The sequence below is a fragment of the Ahaetulla prasina genome, chromosome 9 (assembly GCF_028640845.1).
Source record: "Ahaetulla prasina isolate Xishuangbanna chromosome 9, ASM2864084v1, whole genome shotgun sequence".
Classification (NCBI taxonomy): Eukaryota; Metazoa; Chordata; class Lepidosauria; order Squamata; family Colubridae; genus Ahaetulla; species Ahaetulla prasina.
The window spans coordinates 951632-971635 of NC_080547.1; the positions used below are offsets into that span (position 1 = coordinate 951632).

The 20004-nt window shown below is 43.4% G+C and overlaps 2 protein-coding genes across 5 annotated transcripts; one reads left to right on the top strand and one right to left on the bottom strand.

The window, feature by feature from the left end:
• Positions 1–248: 248 nt before the first annotated feature.
• Positions 249–4751, bottom strand: UFM1 (ubiquitin fold modifier 1). 2 transcript variants are annotated; one of them, XM_058194041.1, is made up of 6 exons: positions 4283–4334; positions 4129–4185; positions 3432–3489; positions 3144–3183; positions 2447–2479; positions 249–1324 (listed from the first exon to the last, which is right to left on the bottom strand). In XM_058194041.1, coding segments are annotated over exons 1-6 (288 nt in total). In that variant the 5' UTR covers positions 4285–4334; the 3' UTR covers positions 249–1226. The 2 variants fall into 2 exon arrangements, with proteins under 2 accessions (XP_058050024.1, XP_058050023.1); XM_058194040.1 differs by lacking the exons at positions 3432–3489; positions 4283–4334 and adding an exon at positions 4464–4751.
• Positions 4324–17865, top strand: POLB (DNA polymerase beta). 3 transcript variants are annotated; one of them, XM_058194037.1, is made up of 14 exons: positions 4324–4473; positions 6394–6451; positions 6777–6843; positions 7197–7271; positions 7449–7507; positions 8452–8501; positions 8997–9048; positions 9674–9728; positions 9816–9888; positions 11456–11526; positions 15158–15244; positions 16343–16407; positions 16736–16875; positions 17543–17683. In XM_058194037.1, exons 1-14 carry the CDS (start codon positions 4413–4415, stop codon positions 17608–17610), a joined length of 981 nt encoding a protein of 326 aa, XP_058050020.1. In that variant the 5' UTR covers positions 4324–4412; the 3' UTR covers positions 17611–17683. The 3 variants fall into 3 exon arrangements, with proteins under 3 accessions (XP_058050020.1, XP_058050019.1, XP_058050018.1); XM_058194036.1 differs by having other exon boundaries at positions 17540–17678; XM_058194035.1 differs by having other exon boundaries at positions 4326–4473; positions 17619–17865.
• The last annotated feature ends 2139 nt before the right edge of the window (positions 17866–20004 follow it).

The window sequence follows — 20004 nt, forward strand, 5'->3', positions numbered from 1 at the left end:
TAAGGTAGGTAAAATGAGGACCCAGATTGTTGGGGGCAATAAGTTGACTTTGTATATAATATACAAATGGATGAAGACTATTGCTTAACATAGTGTAAGCCGCCCTGAGTCTTCGGAGAAGGGCGGGATATAAATTCAAATTAAAAAACAAACAAACCGACAGTCTTACTATTTCTAGGGTGAGCAGAAATATTCCTGATAGGCCTCTTTTTCTTTTTTTCTTTTTTTTGAGAAGCCAATAAGACAGATTTCATTGCTGATGGACGCTTTATTTTGCTTTCAAAAACAATATTTTTCAAGTTAGGAATAAAGACTCTAAGCATGCTCATGGCTTTCAATTAACAATAAACTCCATTAGTTAGTATGCAATTCTATAGCAGACTTTACTCAAAAATTGGGAAAATAAAGAAAAGGAAAGAAACGAATTGAAAGGTTTAAATCTGAACCCCCCAAGCCTAAAGATTAGTGGGAACCAGCCTGGCACACCAGAGTTTCTCTGGCATTTTGAAAACTCATGAAATAGTGAGCAGGCTTTACGTTTCGTGCCAGTCGGGCTCAGAAATATATAATTTATTATCTGGTAAAATGCATTTCCACATAAAAACATCTCTCCTGAAACTATACATCAGCTAACAAATCTTACAATTTCAAGGAACCAACATTAAACACAATTTAAGCATATAAGCACCCACAATGGTAACCTGCTACTTAAATGGCCTTTTTTTCTTGGAATGTAATAAAAGGATTCCTCATAGTTACACAAACTTTTAGCAAACATTGGAGGTATGTGCCATAATACTTCTCATAATATTCAAATACATGATTACCTTGTTTAGATCAAATTAATATTTTGTCAATGTATTAATGAGCTGCTTTGCTTTGGCTACAAAAGTAAGTGTCCCATTGTTGGTAAACACAAGAAAATGCTTTCTTATTCATTTAAAGAGGAACAAAAAACATCATCCATTTACCGATTGCCCTTGGTTACAATGTCTGCACCAAATGAACTGGGGAACTCAGAAAGCAAACAAGCCTAGAGACACTTCAGAAAAAGAAGGCAGACATGGTAGCAGTGATGAGATTCTCCTCTAGATATTCATGTTCAAAAATGACATTCTGACTACTTATCATGAGTTCACTGTGATAACAATGGTTCTATACAGAAATGCAAGATATGCAAAATTCTTGGTTGACATGCCAGTTGGTGCATTTGTCTGCTAGTTGTGTTATCGAAGTGTAAGTGGCCCCTGCATGTGCCAATATCTTCCCACCCGATCTCTGGGAATAATCCGTAATTCTGAACCATGTTTCAGGAAAACGTTCCCTGGAAAAAGAAAAGGTTATTACCTAAAAGGATACACAAGAGATTTTTACTTGTGCTTTAATGAATGGTTTTAATAATAATAATAATAATAATAATAATAATAATAATAATAATAATAATAATAATAATAATAATAATAATAATAATAATAATTTAATTTGTATACCGCCCTTCTCCCGAAGGACTCAGGGTGGTTTATGTAATAAATACATAAACATGGTTCAGCAGGAAAATATAATTTTAAAAAATCTGCATGTTTTGCTCCTCCACTACTACCTAGGGAGTAGTGGCAGCAGGGCAAACCTTTCTAAGGAATTATAGCACACTCTACACTCCTACTCAAGACTCTGGATTCACAAAGGCCTTTTTCTTTGTTCGTGAAATATTTTTCACAGCTGGCAATCGTTATACGAATATATTTGCAGATCTAGGTGAAAACAATTTTATTCTCCCGTTGGGTAAGAGACAAGGTTTGTTTCAGGCTTCAGAATCTAACCGAAACCTGCTCTTAAAAAGGTGGACACTCTTAACTGATGTAGACATATTCAAGGTAAAGTATTTTATCATTTGTCGTAAGTTAGAAAAAAAGCTCGCAGGGATCACACAGAGAGCATCTGAGCCATGCATTAACCAAATGGGTTACGGCTTGCCTGGATCTAGCAGAACCACAATCAAATTATGAGCTTCTTGTAAAAGACTCTTGAGCAGCAACAATGTAAAAGCACAGTCATGGAAATACTTAAAACTTTATAAGCATTTATCCTTGTTCACACTTGCAAATGGTCAGTTGTGTTCCCGTGCGTGTCTCTGGAGATGCCATCTAATTTCTGAGGAGTATATTTGCACAAAGGTCAGCAAGCTCTATTAGTTTTCCAGATTCTACTGCAGAAGTCGTCATTCACCACTAGAATAGGGACATGCCAATTCACTTCTAAACATAATTATTTTGTATTCAGAAATGTTTGGGAAAAGTTGTCAGGATGATTTCTCATGCTGCTTTCTTTATTGATGTTATATGCTGGAAAAATCTTATTTCTTGCTAGCCATATCTTTATTATCTACAGCAGTACATCTGTACTCGACAGAATTCATTACAGAATACTTAATTGTACAGGCACTTACCAGCTGTCTGGTCAGGGTTTATTCCTATTCCATCTGGGGAAGGAATTAAAAGAGGACAGTGAGTTTCTTCTGCAGTTATATCCCTTCTCGATCCCATGAAAAGGAAGGGAATCTTTGCTGAAACAAAAATCAGGTTCTTGCCCAGTTCATGAGATTAAAAAATGCAATAAGAAAAGTATAATTGTGCCCTCTGTGCAAAAGTTAGCATGGTTTTACCACATGGGATCAGAAACTAGTGGACAAGCCTTGTTACTGGGTGTTAGCAGAATGGGCATTAACAAGTCACCAGTGCTATTTTTAGAACTAGGCCTGTGCAGCATTTTGAAGGCCAAAAGATGCCACTAAGTATGAGGACTCGGCCTGCAACTCTTTAAAACAGTCCGCCATTCCCTGGATCAATTGGCAGCTCTACAAATTCAAGAAAAGAATAAGCAGTTATGGACAGGAGCTGCATTCCTGCCTTGAATCCCAACACTGCAGAGTGGAACAATGTCTCTGGAGATTCTCAGTCATCCAGGTCATCGTTGCCTCAAAGGCGCTTTTATCAAAAGGCAGTTGGACTGGGTTTTTTTCCTTGAGGAAAACGTTTTCTTCCTCCTCAAGAAAAAACAGCCTAGCTGCCTTTTGAAAAGGCTCCTTTGCATAATGGAACCACTTCCAAGTTTCCAAGTACTGTGTGATGCAGGTGTAAACTCACCGTTTGTTATAATGGCACTTGTAGCTGCAGGGACTTTGAACTAAATCAAATAGAAATACAATTAAGTTAAAAGAACAGAAATATACCATGCCATTCCTCTTACTAAAAAAAAATTATTCCCGCTACTCCTACTTTACAAGAAGAAAAGTGACACATCGCTTTCTCTATTTTGTTCTTTTTATTCCATTTCCAAACTGCTGAATAAAAAGTTGTCTTTTTGTTTCTTTTATACACAACATGTTACTAAAAAAAAAAAAAATCTACTTGGACATTTTAAAAACCACTCACTTCTTCTGCAGCGAACTTCAAGACAGCAGTGAAAGGCGTGTTTTCAGGCACACTTAACCTACAAAAACAAGACAGTACTTCTTCTAAAGCATGGGTCTCCAACCTTGGCCACTTTAAGCCTGGAGGACTTCAACTCCCAGAATCCCCAGCCAGCAAAGTCAAGCCAGCAAAGCATAGCAAAGCTGGCTGGGGAATTCTGGGAGTTGAAGTCCTCCAGGCTTAAAGTGGCCAAGGTTGGAGACCCATGCTCCAAAGTGATCGCTAAACCCAATCCCAACACCCACCTCTAACCACCTGCTTGGGAGGGCTTGCAATTACTACTGCAGGAAGATCAGCTCCGTGGGGGACGGGGGGGGGCGCTGCAAGAACGCAAATTCCCGGGCAAAGAGCGATTCTTGCGGGCTTCCCTGTTGCAACATCTGTTCTATGGCTGCGGGAGCTGCCGGGCGCCTCCCATCCCGGAACCGGCTTCCTTTCGGCTCCCCGTCCCTCCAGGACCCCCGCGGGGCAGCAGCCGGTGCTCCAGAGCGGGGGCCCCCTCCCCCACCCCCCACCCTTTGCGGACCGGACATGGGGGGAGAAGGAAGGGGGGGAAATGATGCCGCGCGCCCTCGCAGGGTTGCTAATGGGGCTCTGCGCGCGCATGCGCGGTCGGGCGGCCGCCGTGACGTGTCGAGCCGCGGCATGGGAGACTCACACTTTGTAAGGCAGGCGCGGGTCCGAAGTGAGCGTGATCTTGAAGGTGACCTTCGCCCTGCGAAGGAGAGAAGGAGACACGGCGGTTAGCAGCCGGGAGACCGGGAAGGGTGGGGGGGGGGGAGTTTCCCACAGGGCCGCGCAATCCCACTCACATCGTTTGCCTCCTTGCAGCCGGCGGACCCCACTTCCGGAGCTGCCGCGTGCGTCACTTCCGCCTCCACACCCGCCCCCCCTCCCGCCGTCCATGCAGAGAGCTAGGAACGTACAGAGGGGCCCGCCGCGATGAGCAAGCGCAAGGCGCCGCAGGAGAACCCCAACCAGGCCATCACCGACCTCCTCAGCGGTGGGTACCGCCGGTCTAGGCGGAGGGAGCCCCGAGAGGAGTTTCAGGTTCCGCCACGGGGTGTTGAAGGGACGGCGGTGCTCTTGCTGAGGCAGGGAGGAACTCCAAGCTGGGCTCGGAAGGCCCTTGGTTCTCTCTCCCTGCCTGGCCTTTGTGTCCTTCTGAGCCGAAGCGTCTGCGAGGCCGCGCCAAAGCCTCGGCGGCACAAGAGCCTCGGGGAGGGGGCTGTGGGAATATCTGCGCATCCTTCCTGGATATCATAAACCCGGGCTCTCCAATCGTGGCCATTTTACGCCCGGCGGACTTCAACTCCCAGAATTCCTCAGCCGGCTTTGCTATGCTTTGCTGGCTTGGCTTTGCTGGCTGGGGAATTCTGGGAGTTGAAGTCCGCCAGGCTTAGAATGGCCAAGGCTGGAGATCCCTGTCATAAACGGTCTCAACTTCTTCCTAAAAACCCTTCGCTCCTGTTGACTTTGATTCCCTGTGTAGGGTATTTCCTAGCTCAGCTGAGGGAAAGGTTGCTGCCATAATCCCAGACACATTTTTCAGCCCCCATTGCACACTCTTATTAAAACGTGATTTTTTATTTGAGGTGAAGGCGAAACGGTATTCCGAATTTCAATGCTTTTCTTAAATCTACGCTGGGTACCAAAATAAATAAATAAATCAACCCTGTTACAATGCCAGGTTTTTGTAAAAAAAAAAAAAGAAACACACCTAGATAAATCATTTCCGAATTTTTCCACCTTTAATGCAATGTATAATAGCAATAGCACTTATATACCGCTTCACAGTGCTTTGCAGCCCTCTAAGTGGTTTACAAACTCAGCCTCTTGCCCCCAACAATCTGGGTCCTCATTTTACCCACCTCGGGAGGATGGAAGGCCGAGTCAGTCTGGAGCCTGGTGAGATTTGAACTGCCAAATTGCAGGCAGTCAGCAGAAGTAGCCTGCAGTACCACACTCTAACCACTGCGCCATTGCAGTTCATTTCAAGCTGTGTGATTCAATTTATTGTTCAATAAACAAATCTTTTAATGGGGAAAATCGGCTAGACAATGTCAGCTGGCGACCCCCAGGGGGAGGGCCTTCTCTGTGGGGGCTCCAACTCTCTGGAACGAATTACCACCTGGTATTCGCCAACTCCCCGATCTCCGGACTTTCTGACGCGATCTGAAAACATGGTTGTTTCATCGCGCAGGACTGGCCTGATAGTTTTAATTGGGAATTTTAAACGGGTTTTAAGAAGTAGCCTAAATTTAAATATTTCATTTTAAATTATTTTAATGTTTGTATATTGTTTTTTTATATGGCTGTAAACCGCCCTGAGTCCTTCGGGAGAAGGGCGGTCTAAAAATCTAAATAATAATAATAATAATAATAATAATAATAATAATAATAATAATATTAATAATAATAATAATAATAATAATAATAATAATAAAATATATAAAAAAATAAAAATAAAAATAATAAAAATAATGGGGGAAAACAGTAAAAAAAAAACCACCATACAATTACATGGTTGCATAAGTGCACAAAAATTTAAACTAATACTTTGTTGAAGTACCATTTGATTTTTAGACATTATTCAAACTTTTGGGATAGGAGCCTATCAGCCTGGCAAGTCTTGCTTTGGGTATCTTTGTCATTCTTCCTTGCAAAAGTGTTCCAAATCTATCTGATCGCAAAGGCATTTCCTATGAAAAGCCCTCTTCAGATTCATAAATACAAAATACAAATTACATATTTGTCACCAAGGGGGTGGGGGAATATTGCTTTTTTTATTGTTTTTATATTGGGATTTTATCCTTGTAAGCTGCCCAAAGTCATTGAGTTGTGTGGCCATATATTTTTTAAAAAATAATTAAATATTTAAATTGCGCCGTTAATTTATGCTATTCTTTATAACTTCTTTCAGAATTGGCCAACTATGAGAAGAATGTGAACAGAGCTATTCATAAATACAATGCTTACAGGTAAGATTTACATTTTGGGAAGAATCATCTAATCTGTTTCACATGGAATCTCTCATCAGTGTTTTAGAAACTACAGTGGAAATTTTCCTGGTATTTCTTTCTTGCAAAAGGCTGTTCTTGGAATTCTGTCATGCAATTTGGAAAACTCTTTTGCCATAGACCAGCGGTCCCCAACCTTTCTGGCTTGGCAGGCCAGTGGAGGGGAGGGGGAGGAGAGAGGATGATTCTGTGCAAGAGGCAGTGAGCCGGGAGTTGGGGACCCCTGCCATAGACTGACAGCGCTGCCCAAATAGGAAGAGACTTTTGTTTTTCTTGTCCCATGCAGGAAAGCAGCATCTGCAATATCCAAGTACCCTAGCAAGATTAAAAGTGGGTCTGAAGCAAAGAAATTGGTAAGTTCTGGAACTAATAAGGATAAGGAATTTTCCAAAATCCTTTGGGAGTTTTTAAGTTAATATGGTTGGTATTTCAGTCAAATTTCATTGAGAAATTGCTCAATTTTATAAATATAATTAAATCCATTTAGCAAGAAGGTGTTCACTGAACAGGTTCATGAGAAATCTCATACTTCTGTTTTACAGAAAATGGGTCCTCTTCTGCTGAAAAGGACAGTTGAGAAATTTTGGAGAAATTACTGAACTGAAAACATTCGTGTGTGTTTGTATGCTAAGAGCTTGTTGTCTGATGTCACTGGTTACTAAATGTAAGATTTGTTCTTTTTAATGTCAACTTCGTCATATTTTAGGATGGCGTAGGAACTAAAATTGCTGAAAAGATTGATGAATTTTTATCTACCGGAAAATTACGTAAGATAGAAAAGGTAAATATTTGAATTTTTAGAGTCTCATTTTATATATTTTTTCATTTCACATCATCCTATCTTTGCAATTGATATGCTAACGTTCAGCTCTCATGTATCCTTATGATAATGTTTCAGCCCAGTCTTCGTGTGTGTATAATTCAAAGTAGTGATTTTATCATATTTTCCTTCCTCTAGATTCGACAAGATGACACAAGCTCTTCAATCAATTTACTGACCAGAGTTAGTGGCATTGGGTAAATTGATGGGCATATTTAATCTTAAACTGCCAGAAGGGGTGTTTGGAAAAGGCAAATAATTGAAATCTAAAAATTAGGATTTAAGTTTCCTGAACAAAATAATACTAATAAAAGTAATTTTATACTGTATATATTAGCAAAGCCCGCTTACATCTTCTCTGTGCGTGACCTCTGTAGATCTCATACGCCAACCTTCCCCAACCTTTCCGGGTGGGGAAAGGGAGATGGAAGCGCTGGGAGGGGTGGGTGGGAAGAGGGGATGGTTTTGTGTGAGAGGCAGGCAAGCATTTGTATGAAGCTGTGAGACGAGGGTGGCTGGGTGTGCCGGTGTGCTGTCATGCCACCCATGCAGCCTAGTTTTTTTTTTTTTATTATTTACATTTATATCCCGCCCTTCTCCAAAGACTCAGGGCGGCTTACAGTGTATAAGGCAATAGTCTCATTCTATTTGTATATTTACAAAGTCAACTTATTGCCCCCCCAACAATCTGGGTCCTCATTTTACCTACCTTATAAAGGATGGAAGGCTGAGTCAACCTTGGGCCAGGCTTGAACCTGCAGTAATTGCAGGCTGCTGTGTTCTAATAACAGGCTTCTTACCAGCCTGAGCTACCACGGCCCCTAGTTGCGAATAGGCCACGGCCCAGTAATGTGCCACAGCCCACAGGTTGGGGACCCCTGCCACACTCTAAATAAAATAAATACTGTAAATCTTCTCTGTCATTGTTTGGCATTTCCTCGGCTCAGAATAGCTTTAGTTTTTTTTTTGCCTCCCAAAGATTTTGAGCTGCCACGATCTTACCTTTCTGAATTAATTTCTACCTTTTTGGTTAAGTTATTTGTCCGTTTTCTTACTCGGATGTAATGTTAATTTGAGCTCTACTGAGATTTTGCAGTGGAAATTCTGTCCAGCAGTTAATGAGTTACCTTTTTCTTTGCAGTCCTGCTGCTGCCAGAAAACTAGTAGATGAAGGTATTAAAACATTGGAAGGTGAGCTTTACAAGGTTATTACTTGCATATCTGCATTTACATCTGAAAGCGTATGGCCACTTCGAGAGATTCTTGAGCACCTGCTAAAACAGATTAGCTGACACCCTTCTACATACCTGCAAACAGAATCTGACTCCCCAGTTAAAGAGAACCTAGTTGCTCAGTTAGGCTTCATTCTCCTGCAGGATGATGTTATGTCAGTTTAACTGATGTATATTTTTTTTAAAAAGTTGTATGATATCTTACGTGTTATAGCATTTTTGTTTTGCTAAAAGAATCTGTTGTGAGTTGATGGAATATTAAATTTAACAGAGAAATCAAATCGTTCCTGCAGTAATTAAATTTCTGACTCCTCCCTCCCTCCCTCCCTCTGACTGCATCCCAAAGTTTTCAGGACGATGGGTAGCTCTGTTTTAGGAAAGACTTGGCAGGTGGCTTTCTCCAAGCTTGGTATTCAAGAAAAACTTAATTGATTCCATACTGTGCTTTTTCTAGACTTAAAGAAAAATGAAAATAAATTGAATCATCATCAACGCATTGGATTGAAGTAAGATCTGCTTACTTTGTTCATCTGAGGGAAGGGAAGACAGTGTTTTCATGCCTAGGAAAGGCACCTCATTTTTGACATTATGATTGTTTTTACCCACAAGAGGCTAACAGTCAACCCCAGGGTGAGAGGGGAAGCAGATTATTTTCCATTTTGGTTTTTTTTTTAGAGGAACAAATAGATCCGTTGAAACTTTCCCAGTGTGTTCTTGAAAACAAACATTTCTATTCTCAAAGCAAATGCCACCACTGTTGGATTACTTAAAAATTCTATCGCACATGTGAACAACCTTTCTTGCGTAATCTGTTAGCAGTCCTCTTTATTTCTGTTCTTAATAGCAAAGAGGGCATGACAGGGCGTAGCAGTGGAATTTTTATTTGCAGCATTTAGTTGCTATTTAGGATGAACGGCTGTAAAATTCATCTGTCAAATATTCAATATAATGAATGTTTTAAACTCTGTCTAATATGCATGGAAATTGTCTTTAATGTTGATGTGCTTGAGTTCCAGGTGGCATCTGATGCCAATCTAAGCATTTCATTTCAGCAGAATTTATTTGAAAATAAATCTGTGGTGGATCCCAGCCGCATTTCATCCCCGATCCTCCTTTATTTTGCATGCACAGATACTTCAAAGACTTTGAAAAAAGAATTCCTAGGAAGGAGATGCTTGAAATGCAGGTAAGCAATGATAGCTCCTTCCACTGAAGAAAAAAGGCATAAAAATTCACGAGAGATCAAATGACTTGATCTCTTTCTTTACAACAGGACGTTATACTGAGTGAAGTGAAGAAAGTAGACCCTGCCTACATCGCTACGGTTTGTGGCAGTTTTCGCCGAGGTTGGTGTTCCCTGTTTTTCCTTGCGTGCCATATGACTTTTGGAATCAATTGCCAGAACGTGGGCAAGAAGGTTTCCTTGTCTTCCGTTTTTGTCACACGTTTGCCACATCTTGCGTTCTTTCCAAATAAGCAGACTTTTCATTAATGTGTCTGCAGCAGAGATCTGGGGAACATGGTGAGCAAGTTGCTAAAAATTTGGCCCATCAGGTAAAACAGGAATAAGTCCAGAGTTTATTTTGATGATCAGGAAAGATGGTTATCTATGAATATAATAAGGATTTGAGATCTTTTTTCTCAGTCTGAAGGAGCCTGGGAACACCTTTTCCAACGAACACCTTTTACTAAAAGGCATAAGCTTTTGTCACTTGCAGATGTGGCCATAGCTCCAGCTAGAGTAGGGAGGGGATGGAGAAAAGAGAGGGGCGAGCTTGGACTCCCTCCAAGAGAGGAAGCAACAGAGGCCAGAGGCCCTCCCCCTTTAACTGCCTGTCCCCAAGGGAATGCAGGTAGTCTGGTGAGATTCTTCTAGATAGGCAAGCAACAACAAAGAAACGACTTTGTTCAGCTGACAGTGTCGTTCTGGTTCCTTGCCCCGACACAGCTCTCTTCATCAGATGTATCTAGAATGGCTGGAATGAATGTAGGGTTTTTGGGATGAGGTGGGGGAAGATAGGTTGGCTGTGCATATGCAGGTTACAGGAGAGAAAAATTACCAATATCAATACCATTATCAATTAACAATTCTAATATGTCAAAAATCTGATGTGTTTTTTGAGACATGAAATTCCCTGAAACCATTTGATAGCAACAGCATTTAAGTTTATGTACCACTCCACAGTGTTTTACAGCCCTCTTTTAAGTGGTTTACAGAGCCAGCCCCTTGCCCCCAACAATCTGTGTCCTCATTTTACTGATCTTAAAAGGATGGAAAGCTGAGTCAACCTTGAGCCCATCAGGATCGAACTCCCAGCAGTGGGCAGGGTCAGCCTGCAGTACTGCTCATTCTAATGGCTGCGCCACCATGGTTCTTAATATGATATATGTGTGTTCAGCAACCTCTTGTTCAAAGGTGGAATTAAAGTCCTTTCCCCCCCCAAAACAATCACATTGTGGTCCCTCATAGAGGGTCTTGGAAGGTTGAAATGCTCCAATACAAAATTAGATCTTGACTTACGACTGTTTGCTTAATGACAGTTTGAAATTACAACATCCTCGGAAAAAGTGACTAACTCATCCTCTTGATGCTCTTTTCTGCACTCTTTCCAGAGTCTCTATCCCGTTTTTATATTGTGTACTGTGTTTATATTGTAGACTGTTTTAGAGGCAGTAGGAAATTTGTACCTTCAGTGTTGTAAGATTGATGTTGGCTCTCCCAGGTAAACCAGACAAAAAACATGACCAGATGAGCTAATTCTACTTAATGTAAGGCTTCATTAACAGAATTGTGCAAGTCTGAAAGTACAAACCTACTACTGTCACTTTTAATAGCACTTAACAGATTTTTCTTAAATTGGATCTTAAATCCAAGGCTGAACTGACTTTTGCTGCCTGGCATTGCTTTGAAAGGTGCAGAATCCAGTGGAGATATGGATATCCTGCTGACCCACCCAGACTTCACTTCAGAATCTGCCAAAAAGGTTGGTTTCCTTTTAAGATAATCCTGTTGACACCAGCAGCCTTTGGAATCCAAGTTATTGGATTCTGTTCCCAGAAAATCCAAGAACCAACCCTGAAAGAGGGGAATTATTAATCTAAATATTGCCATTTCATTCTCAACCTGATTTTTTTATGGTTTATCACAAAGGTTATGGATGTAGTGTTTGTCTGAACAAGAAGCAATACATATTTTCTTACACACTTTTAATATTTTTCATTATTGCTTGCATCCCAGTAAAAATGATAGTTAATGCTTGCACAGAAGTTTTCAGAACAGTACATTGCCCACCTTCCCTTTAGTTCTCAGAGCAGAGAGAGAGAAAGAGAGGTTAGATTACTTCAGACCCCTCGTGGCTTCACCCACCCAGCCCCTTTGGAGGTTGTGGCATTCACGGTGTGGTGTTTTCAGGAGCATCTGGAGACACAGGCATTGCAGGGCTGGTTTTGCACTGCTTAGGATCCCTGAGGTAACCTGATATTCTTCTGTGGGGTTCAAACTCACTGCCAGTGTAAAACCCTGCATGCAGAGGTGTCACATGATGTAACATTGGAGAGCTTGGGGGTCAGTGGACTACATATAGTTATACAGCTGTTATTTAATAGCTTCCTGCAACCACCGAGCACCATTGCCTGCCTGGCTCCTAGAGTTAATGCACTGTCTACAGGCATCTAAGCACACAGGCCCATGGATTCAATCCCTGGTACAGGGCCTGAAAGCCATAGAAGAACATCTGGCTGTCCAGTCTGAGGGATCCCAAATAGAACAAAACTGGCCACTGGGCTCCCTTCCTTCTGGTGGTCAGTGCTTCCATGGGGAACTCTTGTTTAATATTGTTGTGGGTCAAAATTGCATTGTCCTTGTGGCTGGACTTTGGAGTGACCAGGCCGCTCTGCTTCTAAAGATGTGAACAGTTTATTTATTTATTTATTTATTTATTTATTTATTTATTTATTTATTTATTCGTACTTTTATACCGCCCTATCTCCCTAGGGACTCAGGGCGGTGTACAGCCATATAAAAAACACATAAATATACAAAGTAAAACATTCATCTAAAAAACTTATTATATAGGCCAAATATTTAAAATAGACATATAAATAATAAAACCCAATTTAAAACCAAATCTAAAATTTAGACATTTAAAATTTAAAACTCTAGTCCAGTCCTGCGCAGATAAATAGATGTGTCTTAAGCTCGCGGTGGAAGGTCCGAAGGTCAGGAAGTTGACGAAGTCCTGGGGGAAGCTCGTTCTAGAGGGTGGGAGCCCCCACAGAAAAGGCCCTTCCCCTGAGCGTCGCCAGTCGGCACTGCCTGGCCGACGGCACCCCGAGGAGTCCCTCCCTGTGAGAGCGCACGGGCCAGTGGGAGGCATTCGGTGGCAGCAGACGGTCCCGTAAGTAACCCGGCCCTATGCCATGGAGCGCTTTGAAGATCATTACCAAAACCTTGAAGCGCACCCAGAAAACCACAGGCAGCCAGTGCAGTCTGCGCAGGAGAGGTGTCACATGGGAGCCACGAGGGGCTCCCTCTATCACCCGCGCAGCTGCATTCTGAACTACCTGGAGTCTCCGGGTGCTCCTCAAGGGGAGCCCCATGTAGAGAGCATTGCAGTAGTCCAGACGAGATGTCACGAGAGCATGAGTGACCGTGCATAAGGCATCCCAGTCTAGAAAGGGGCGCAACTGGCGAACCAGGTGAACCTGGTGAAAGGCTCTCCTGGAGATGGCCGTCAAGTGGTCTTCAAAAGACAACCGCCCATCCAGGAGGACGCCCAAGTTGCGTACCCTCTCCATTGGGGCCAATGACTCGCCCCCAACACTCAGCCGAGGCTGCAGCTGACTGTACCGGGATGCCGGCATCCACAGCCACTCCGTCTTGGAGGGATTGAGCTTGAGCCTGTTTCTCCCCATCCAGACCCGTACGGCCTCCAGACACCGGGACAACACCTCGATAGCTTCGTTGGGGTGGTCCGGTGTGGAAAAGTACAGCTGAGTGTCGTCAGCGTACAGCTGGTACCTCACACCGAAACCACTGATGATCTCACCCAGCGGCTTCATATAGATGTTGAACAAGAGGGGCGAGAGAATCGACCCCTGAGGCACCCCACAAGTGAGGCGTCTCGGGGCCGACCTCTGCCCCCCGTCAACACCGTCTGCGACCGATTGGAGAGATAGGAGGAGAACCACCGATAAACGGTGCCTCCCACTCCCAATCCCTCCAACCGGTGCAGCAGGATACCATGGTTGATGGTATCAAAAGCCGCTGAGAGGTCTAATAGGACCAAGGCAGAGGAATAACCCCTATCCCTGGCCCTCCAGAGATCATCCACCAACGCGACCAAAGCCATCTCGGTGCTGTAACCGGGCCGGAAACCGGACTGGAACGGGTCTAGATAGACGGTTTGCAGTCTCGTTGCCATGAAAAAGCATCTCCCAGGGAACAAAGCAAAAGGACCAAGATAATGAAGGGTCTGGGGATAAAAGCCGGGACAGATTTCTATATATATATATAAATAGAAGGCCTGGCTTCACACAGCGAGCTCTGTTGTCATCAGACCTTGAAATAAGAGCCCTCCGGGTTAATGGTTAATGGCCTGCCATCCATCCCTAATTGGTGGCCTGCTTTGGTCTTGTTCAAGCCACTTGGCTGCCGTGGCTTCCTGTGTGGTCTGCAGCTAGACTAATGGGTTGTTTGTAGGGGAGGAGAGGAGGGGAGCTCCGGGTTTGATTTTCATCCTGGGAGGAGGGGCGCTGTTTAAAAACAAAGACACTGAGAGAAAAAACTGCCTTTCATTATCCTAGCTACAGTGGCTGTGACCCCATTTGGGTCCTCACCGGCTCTTTGTTGTTTGAGGAATGTGAATGAAAAAGAAAAGGAGAGGAAAAGACCTACCAGGTTCTTCTGGGATGCCGACACAGGCGGTTAGAAGAATAAGACTGACAATTAAAAACATTGCAGAAACCACCAACAGATTATTACAATCATGTGGCACCACGATAGCATAGCACATAAACCGGGACATCCAAAGTAAACCAAAAGACCCAGCAGTCCCAGAAGAAAAAACAGAAATCTTCCTCATCACACTGTAGAAGAACTGTAACAGCCACTATGTAGGATCAACAGGGAGAAGACTAGCAGACCAAGTAGCAGCCAGAAGACATGATGAAAAGACCTTCATTTCACAACATATGGACAAACTTAACCATAGTTTCAGCTGGGAAACTATGAGCAAGAAAGCACCAAGAACACAGCAGGCCACTAATATATAAAAAGAGAGTATGCCCACCCATTCCCTCCTGGCACTGATAACGTTACTTAGTTGAGTCATGAAAGGCCTGCAAGAAAACAACCAAGCTCAGAGAGCCCTGAGGACCCCATAGTTCAAGACCCCATAGGACCCTGGGGTACAAATAGCGTCTTCCATTGGTATAACTTCTGCAGTTCCTTTTCTCTGGATTGTCCCAAGGACAGCAATCCCAGTGTTTCCAAATTTCCTGTGCAGGGGCTGAAACCATTCTTAAACTTTTCTCCGGTCCAGATGAAGCACCCCATTAACACTCTCAAGCAGTTTGATTCTCTTCCTGATTGTGATGAGGTTGTTTCTTTTCAAGCCAAAGCTTTTGCATCAAGTTGTGGAGCAGCTGGAAAGCATCCGCTTTGTGACAGACACGCTCTCAAAGGGGGAAACAAAATTCATGGTGAGTCTTCCTTTCTTCCAAAAGAAATCTTTTGTGTGTCTTTAAAAGTCCTGTCTTTCAGGGGAAGAGCATGGCCTCCATGATGGCTGGTCTTCTGACCAGAGGTGGTTTCATGAACACCTTCCCTCAGACTTCCTGGTGGCCAACCGGATTGAGATGCTTTGCCATAGTTGGCTAGGTTGCCTGGGAATTTGGGAATTTATGCCAACCCCACATAAGTAAAATGTGTCAGATTGCAGAATACTGAACTGTGCAAATGAGTCAGAAAAGCCCAGAACTGTCTCATTTTAAAAAAGCTCGTGAGCTTGGGACTTTTATTATTGTATTATACATATATTTCTATTCTATGCTATTCCATTTTCTATGTATAGTATTAGAATCAAAAAAAAAACTCTATAAAGTTTAGCCTCAGAAAGACTTTCAATTATGTTTTCAGCTTTAGAAGTGTTTTAGCTTTGTTGTTCAATAGAAAGATGCTAAGGTGGAGACATTTTTGCTGTGTATGTTGGGAATGGGAACTACATCAATCCTTGTCTGGTAGTTCCCTGGTGCTGCAGGATCTTTGAAAGATGGAGTTCAGTGATTCTGAGATCTCGTCTGCCAGTTCCTTCAAAACCATGGGCTGTAATCCAGGAGTGAAATGTTCCCGGTTATGACCGGATCTTGCGATCAGGTAGCAATCGTGGCTGGTGGTTTGGCGATCTGGTAGTGATGGCCCACCCGGGTGTCATTACTTCCTAGTTTTAAGCAGGAAGTAATGTGTTTTTTACCTTCTGCGCATGCACAGCAGGTCTGCGTGTGCATCACATGCATCACACACAGTGTGTGCACTTCCGAACTGGTAAGGAAGGTAAGTAGATTTCACCCCTGGTGTAATCCGTCTGGTCCTGGTGATTTGAACTCGTCTATCATGGATAGGTGTTCTCTTAGAGATAGTCGTTAACTGAATTAATATCCAATTGATTGACTTATGGAAGAATGCTCTAAAAGATTTATAAAATTTGTTGACAAGTTTCTTGCTTTTCTATACTTCTTATTTGCCATATTAGAAAAAAGGAGATCTGCAATTAATTGTTTCTTGTTTTTTTCTGGATCTAGGGTGTATGTCAGCTCCCAAGTCAAGATGATGACGGCATCTGTCCTTACAGGAGAATTGATATCCGGTAAATGTCATTCAGGACAAGAACTCCTCCCTAAGTCTACCTTCACCCCCTCAGCCGCTTGTGCATCAGCGTGCACCCTCCCCAAGCCTTGAGTGTGCCTCCTTCACACTCTCGTGCACTCTCACCAAGCTTACCACACCTCCCTCGTATCTTCACACACACCCCTTGCGCCTTCACGCGCACCTTCCCTTCCCCTCCCTCCTCCCACAGACTCCCCAAGCCCCACTGGGCTTCCCTTGCATCCTTGCATTGTGAGCATTGTAACCAGTAAATGTTGTAAGACCAGGACTACCTACCGATGTCAGTCCCTCTCTTGATTGTATTATAGGTTGATTCCCAAGGATCAGTATTACTGTGGAGTCCTTTACTTCACCGGAAGCGACCTCTTCAATAAGAACATGCGAACCCATGCCCTGGAGATGGGCTTCACCCTTAACGAGTACACGATCCGGCCTCTCGGCGTCACTGGTAAGTAACCTTCATTGTCTGACTCACAGAGGGCTTTTTGGTCTGAGTGGAAGGCCACCAATCCCAGATTCTGCTCAAGCAAAGCCATGTTGCCTTGTCTAGTCCTCCTAAGAGAAGTTCAGGATGAGGAAAAAGCTTCCTTGTGCCAAGAAGAAGGAATCCTTTGGTTGATGGGTGTTTGCTAACACTGCTAATAGCACTCCAGTCCTTTCGTTCTCTTTCCCTGGTTCCTGTCCTTCTCCCTGTAACGGTTGGTAGAAGGTCTGAAGGATCTTTCCTCTAGAACAGGGGTGTCAAACACAAGGCCTCTGGGTCGGATCCGGCCCGCGATGTGGTTGGATCTGGCCCCTGGGGCTGTCCTGGAAAATGTAGAGGGCTGTCCCGTGTCACTTCAGCCCGGTCTACCCAGGGAGAAGAGGAAACATGCCAGCAGCATGGGGAGTGGCGTCACGCAGGCCACGCCCACCCAGATGGCCACGCCCACCCAGTCAGCCATACCTCTCCCCCTCCCCCTCCAATGTGGCCCTCAATGAAGTTGAGCTGGACACCCCTGTTCTAGAAGGAAGCGGAAGCTGGCACTGTCAGAGCTGTGCAAGCGGAAGCTGATTCCACAAAGCAACCCTGCCTCTGCGCCTCGGACCTCCTCTTCCTCCTGTTTGCTTAGCAGACCTCCTGGATGGAGAATTGGGGATCTCTTTGCTAGGGTGGCAACCAAGTGGCTCTCTCTGGCTCTGAATCGGCAGGAGTTGCGGGGGAGCCCCTCCCTGTGGACAGTGAGAAGGACGTCTTTGACTACATCCAGTGGCCGTATCGGGAGCCCAAAGAGCGGAGTGAATAGCCTGGAAGGAGCTTTCCCAAGCGGAGCTGGAAGATGCCCTGGATTAGACTGGACTGCTCCGTCCTGTGGTGGAAAGGGGGGGAGGGGGGGCACGGCAACGTAGGGTTTTTTTAGCCTGTTTCAGGTGTGCAAGTCAAACATTCACCGTAACCAATAAATGGGAAACACTACTTTGACTTAATTTAAAAAAGAACTTCAACCTTCTTATCTTTCTTTTTTTTTTTTATTGAAAGAGTTTTAAAAAAAAACAAAGACATTTTCCCCCCTTTTTTCCCCCTTCCCTCCAAAAAAACCCCCTTCCCCCCCCCCCGGCTTCCCGGGTCAATCACAAGGTATTGTTATACATAAACCAAACATAGAATAAAATTTTCCCTTCCAATCCAATTAACCACATCCAAAGCTTTTCATCTCCCAACCCCCTCCCCATTACATAAAATAACTTTCTAATTATTCAAAGGCAATCTGATATTTCTTAATCTGATATCTATTTTGTAGATAATCAATCCATTTTTTCCATTCAATTAAATATCTTTCCTGCGTATTGTCTTTTAAAAAAGCTGAGATTTTAGCCATCTCAGCCAAATTAATGACTTTCAGTATCCATTCTTCTATTGTAGGTACCTCTTCTTTCTTCCAGTATTGTCCAATCAACAGTCTTGCTGCTGTTATTAAATTCAGAATCAATTTAGTCTCAATCCCTGTACAATCCGTTATAATTCCCAAAAGGAAAAATTGTGGCAGGAACTTTATCTTCTTCTTCAGTACATTTTGAATAATCCACCAAATTCTTATCCAAAAGACCTTAATTTTCTTGCAAGTCCACCAAATATGAAAATATGTAGCGTCATCACAATCACACCTCCAACATTTCGCTTGGATATTAGGATACATACATGATAATTTTTTGGGATCTAAGTGCCATCTATAAAACATCTTATAAAAATTTTCCCTTAAATTCTGTGCTTGTGTAAACTTAACATTTTTAACCCAGATTTTCTCCCATGTTTCCAACATTATTGGTTCCTGAATATTCTGTGCCCATTTTATCATACAGTCCTTTACCAAATCCTTTTCCGAATCTATTTCAAGCAACACATTATACAATCTCTTTATATGCTCCTTATCTTTCTTTTAAGTTATGAAGTTTCTAATTTCCTGAAATAATTAGTAGCAAATAAGGACGTAAAACCTTCAGCTTGGCTGCTTCCTTATCGGGGAAGTTGTCCTCGTATCAAGGAGTTGGGGCGATTCTGCCCACAAGAAACCTCCTGGAGAAGAATGTGATTTCCTTCACCTTTTGGTTTTATTTTAAGCAGGTATTTCTACTGCTTATACCTGCGTTCCAATTACAGCAGGTCAAAAATGGTTTAAGCCAAGGAATAATCATTGAAAAATGCAGATTTAATTTGTTTACTTTCTTCTCTCAGAAGAGCTGTTGTTTCAAGAAAATGGTGTTTTCAATATTTTGCAGAAGACTTTGCTAGAAAGCATCACAAATTCTATCAAAGCTTGTAGTTTCCACTTTGATTGAAAGATACCAGGCCGGGTGCCCGCAGGGGCTCCGGGCCAAGCATTCTCGCCTCAGGCATGTGCACTTCATGCCACTCTGAGGCAACAAGAGAATGCAGAGCTCAGTAGATCTTTGAAGTTGCATTTGGGATGTGTCTGAACTCAAGTGAAAGATCTCACGTTACGCATGGCTGCCGCAGCAGCAGCAGCATTCAGCCGTAGAACTGAATCAGCTGAGGGGCTTAGTCCAGTCAAGTTGCGAGGGAACAGGTGGCGGTTCAAATAACTGAGAAGCAAATTCTCTTAGAAGCCACCATGTTAAAAATGCTCCAATGCTATTTCGGAGGTTTGTTTAGACACACGCAGCAGATATTTCAACTGGACATTATTTCACAAGTACCCTCGAATTGACTGTTTTGCTTTCTGAGCAAATCTAGGCTCCAGTGTTCAGGATTCCTCAGCCCCCCTCCCCCTTCATTCCCATGTCTGCCTTAGCAGCCGGGGGTGGGTGGGTGGGACTCAGGAATCTGGCCCCAAAACAAGTAGGCTGGGAAAGTATGGGTGGAGGAGAAGGCCCCCTTCCTTGGTAAAAGGAGGGCTTAAGGAAGGAGCAACGGGTCTCCTGCCATTTCTGATCCCAGGAAAGGCCTTTCTCAGATCAGAGAGCTGGTACCCAAGAGGTCCAATTTCCCTGTGCATTATGGGGAGGGATGCTTATGAGCTCCTGCTGCTGCACCCCCACTTCTCATGGGGGAAGAAGAGAGGGGTGAAAGCAGTGGTGA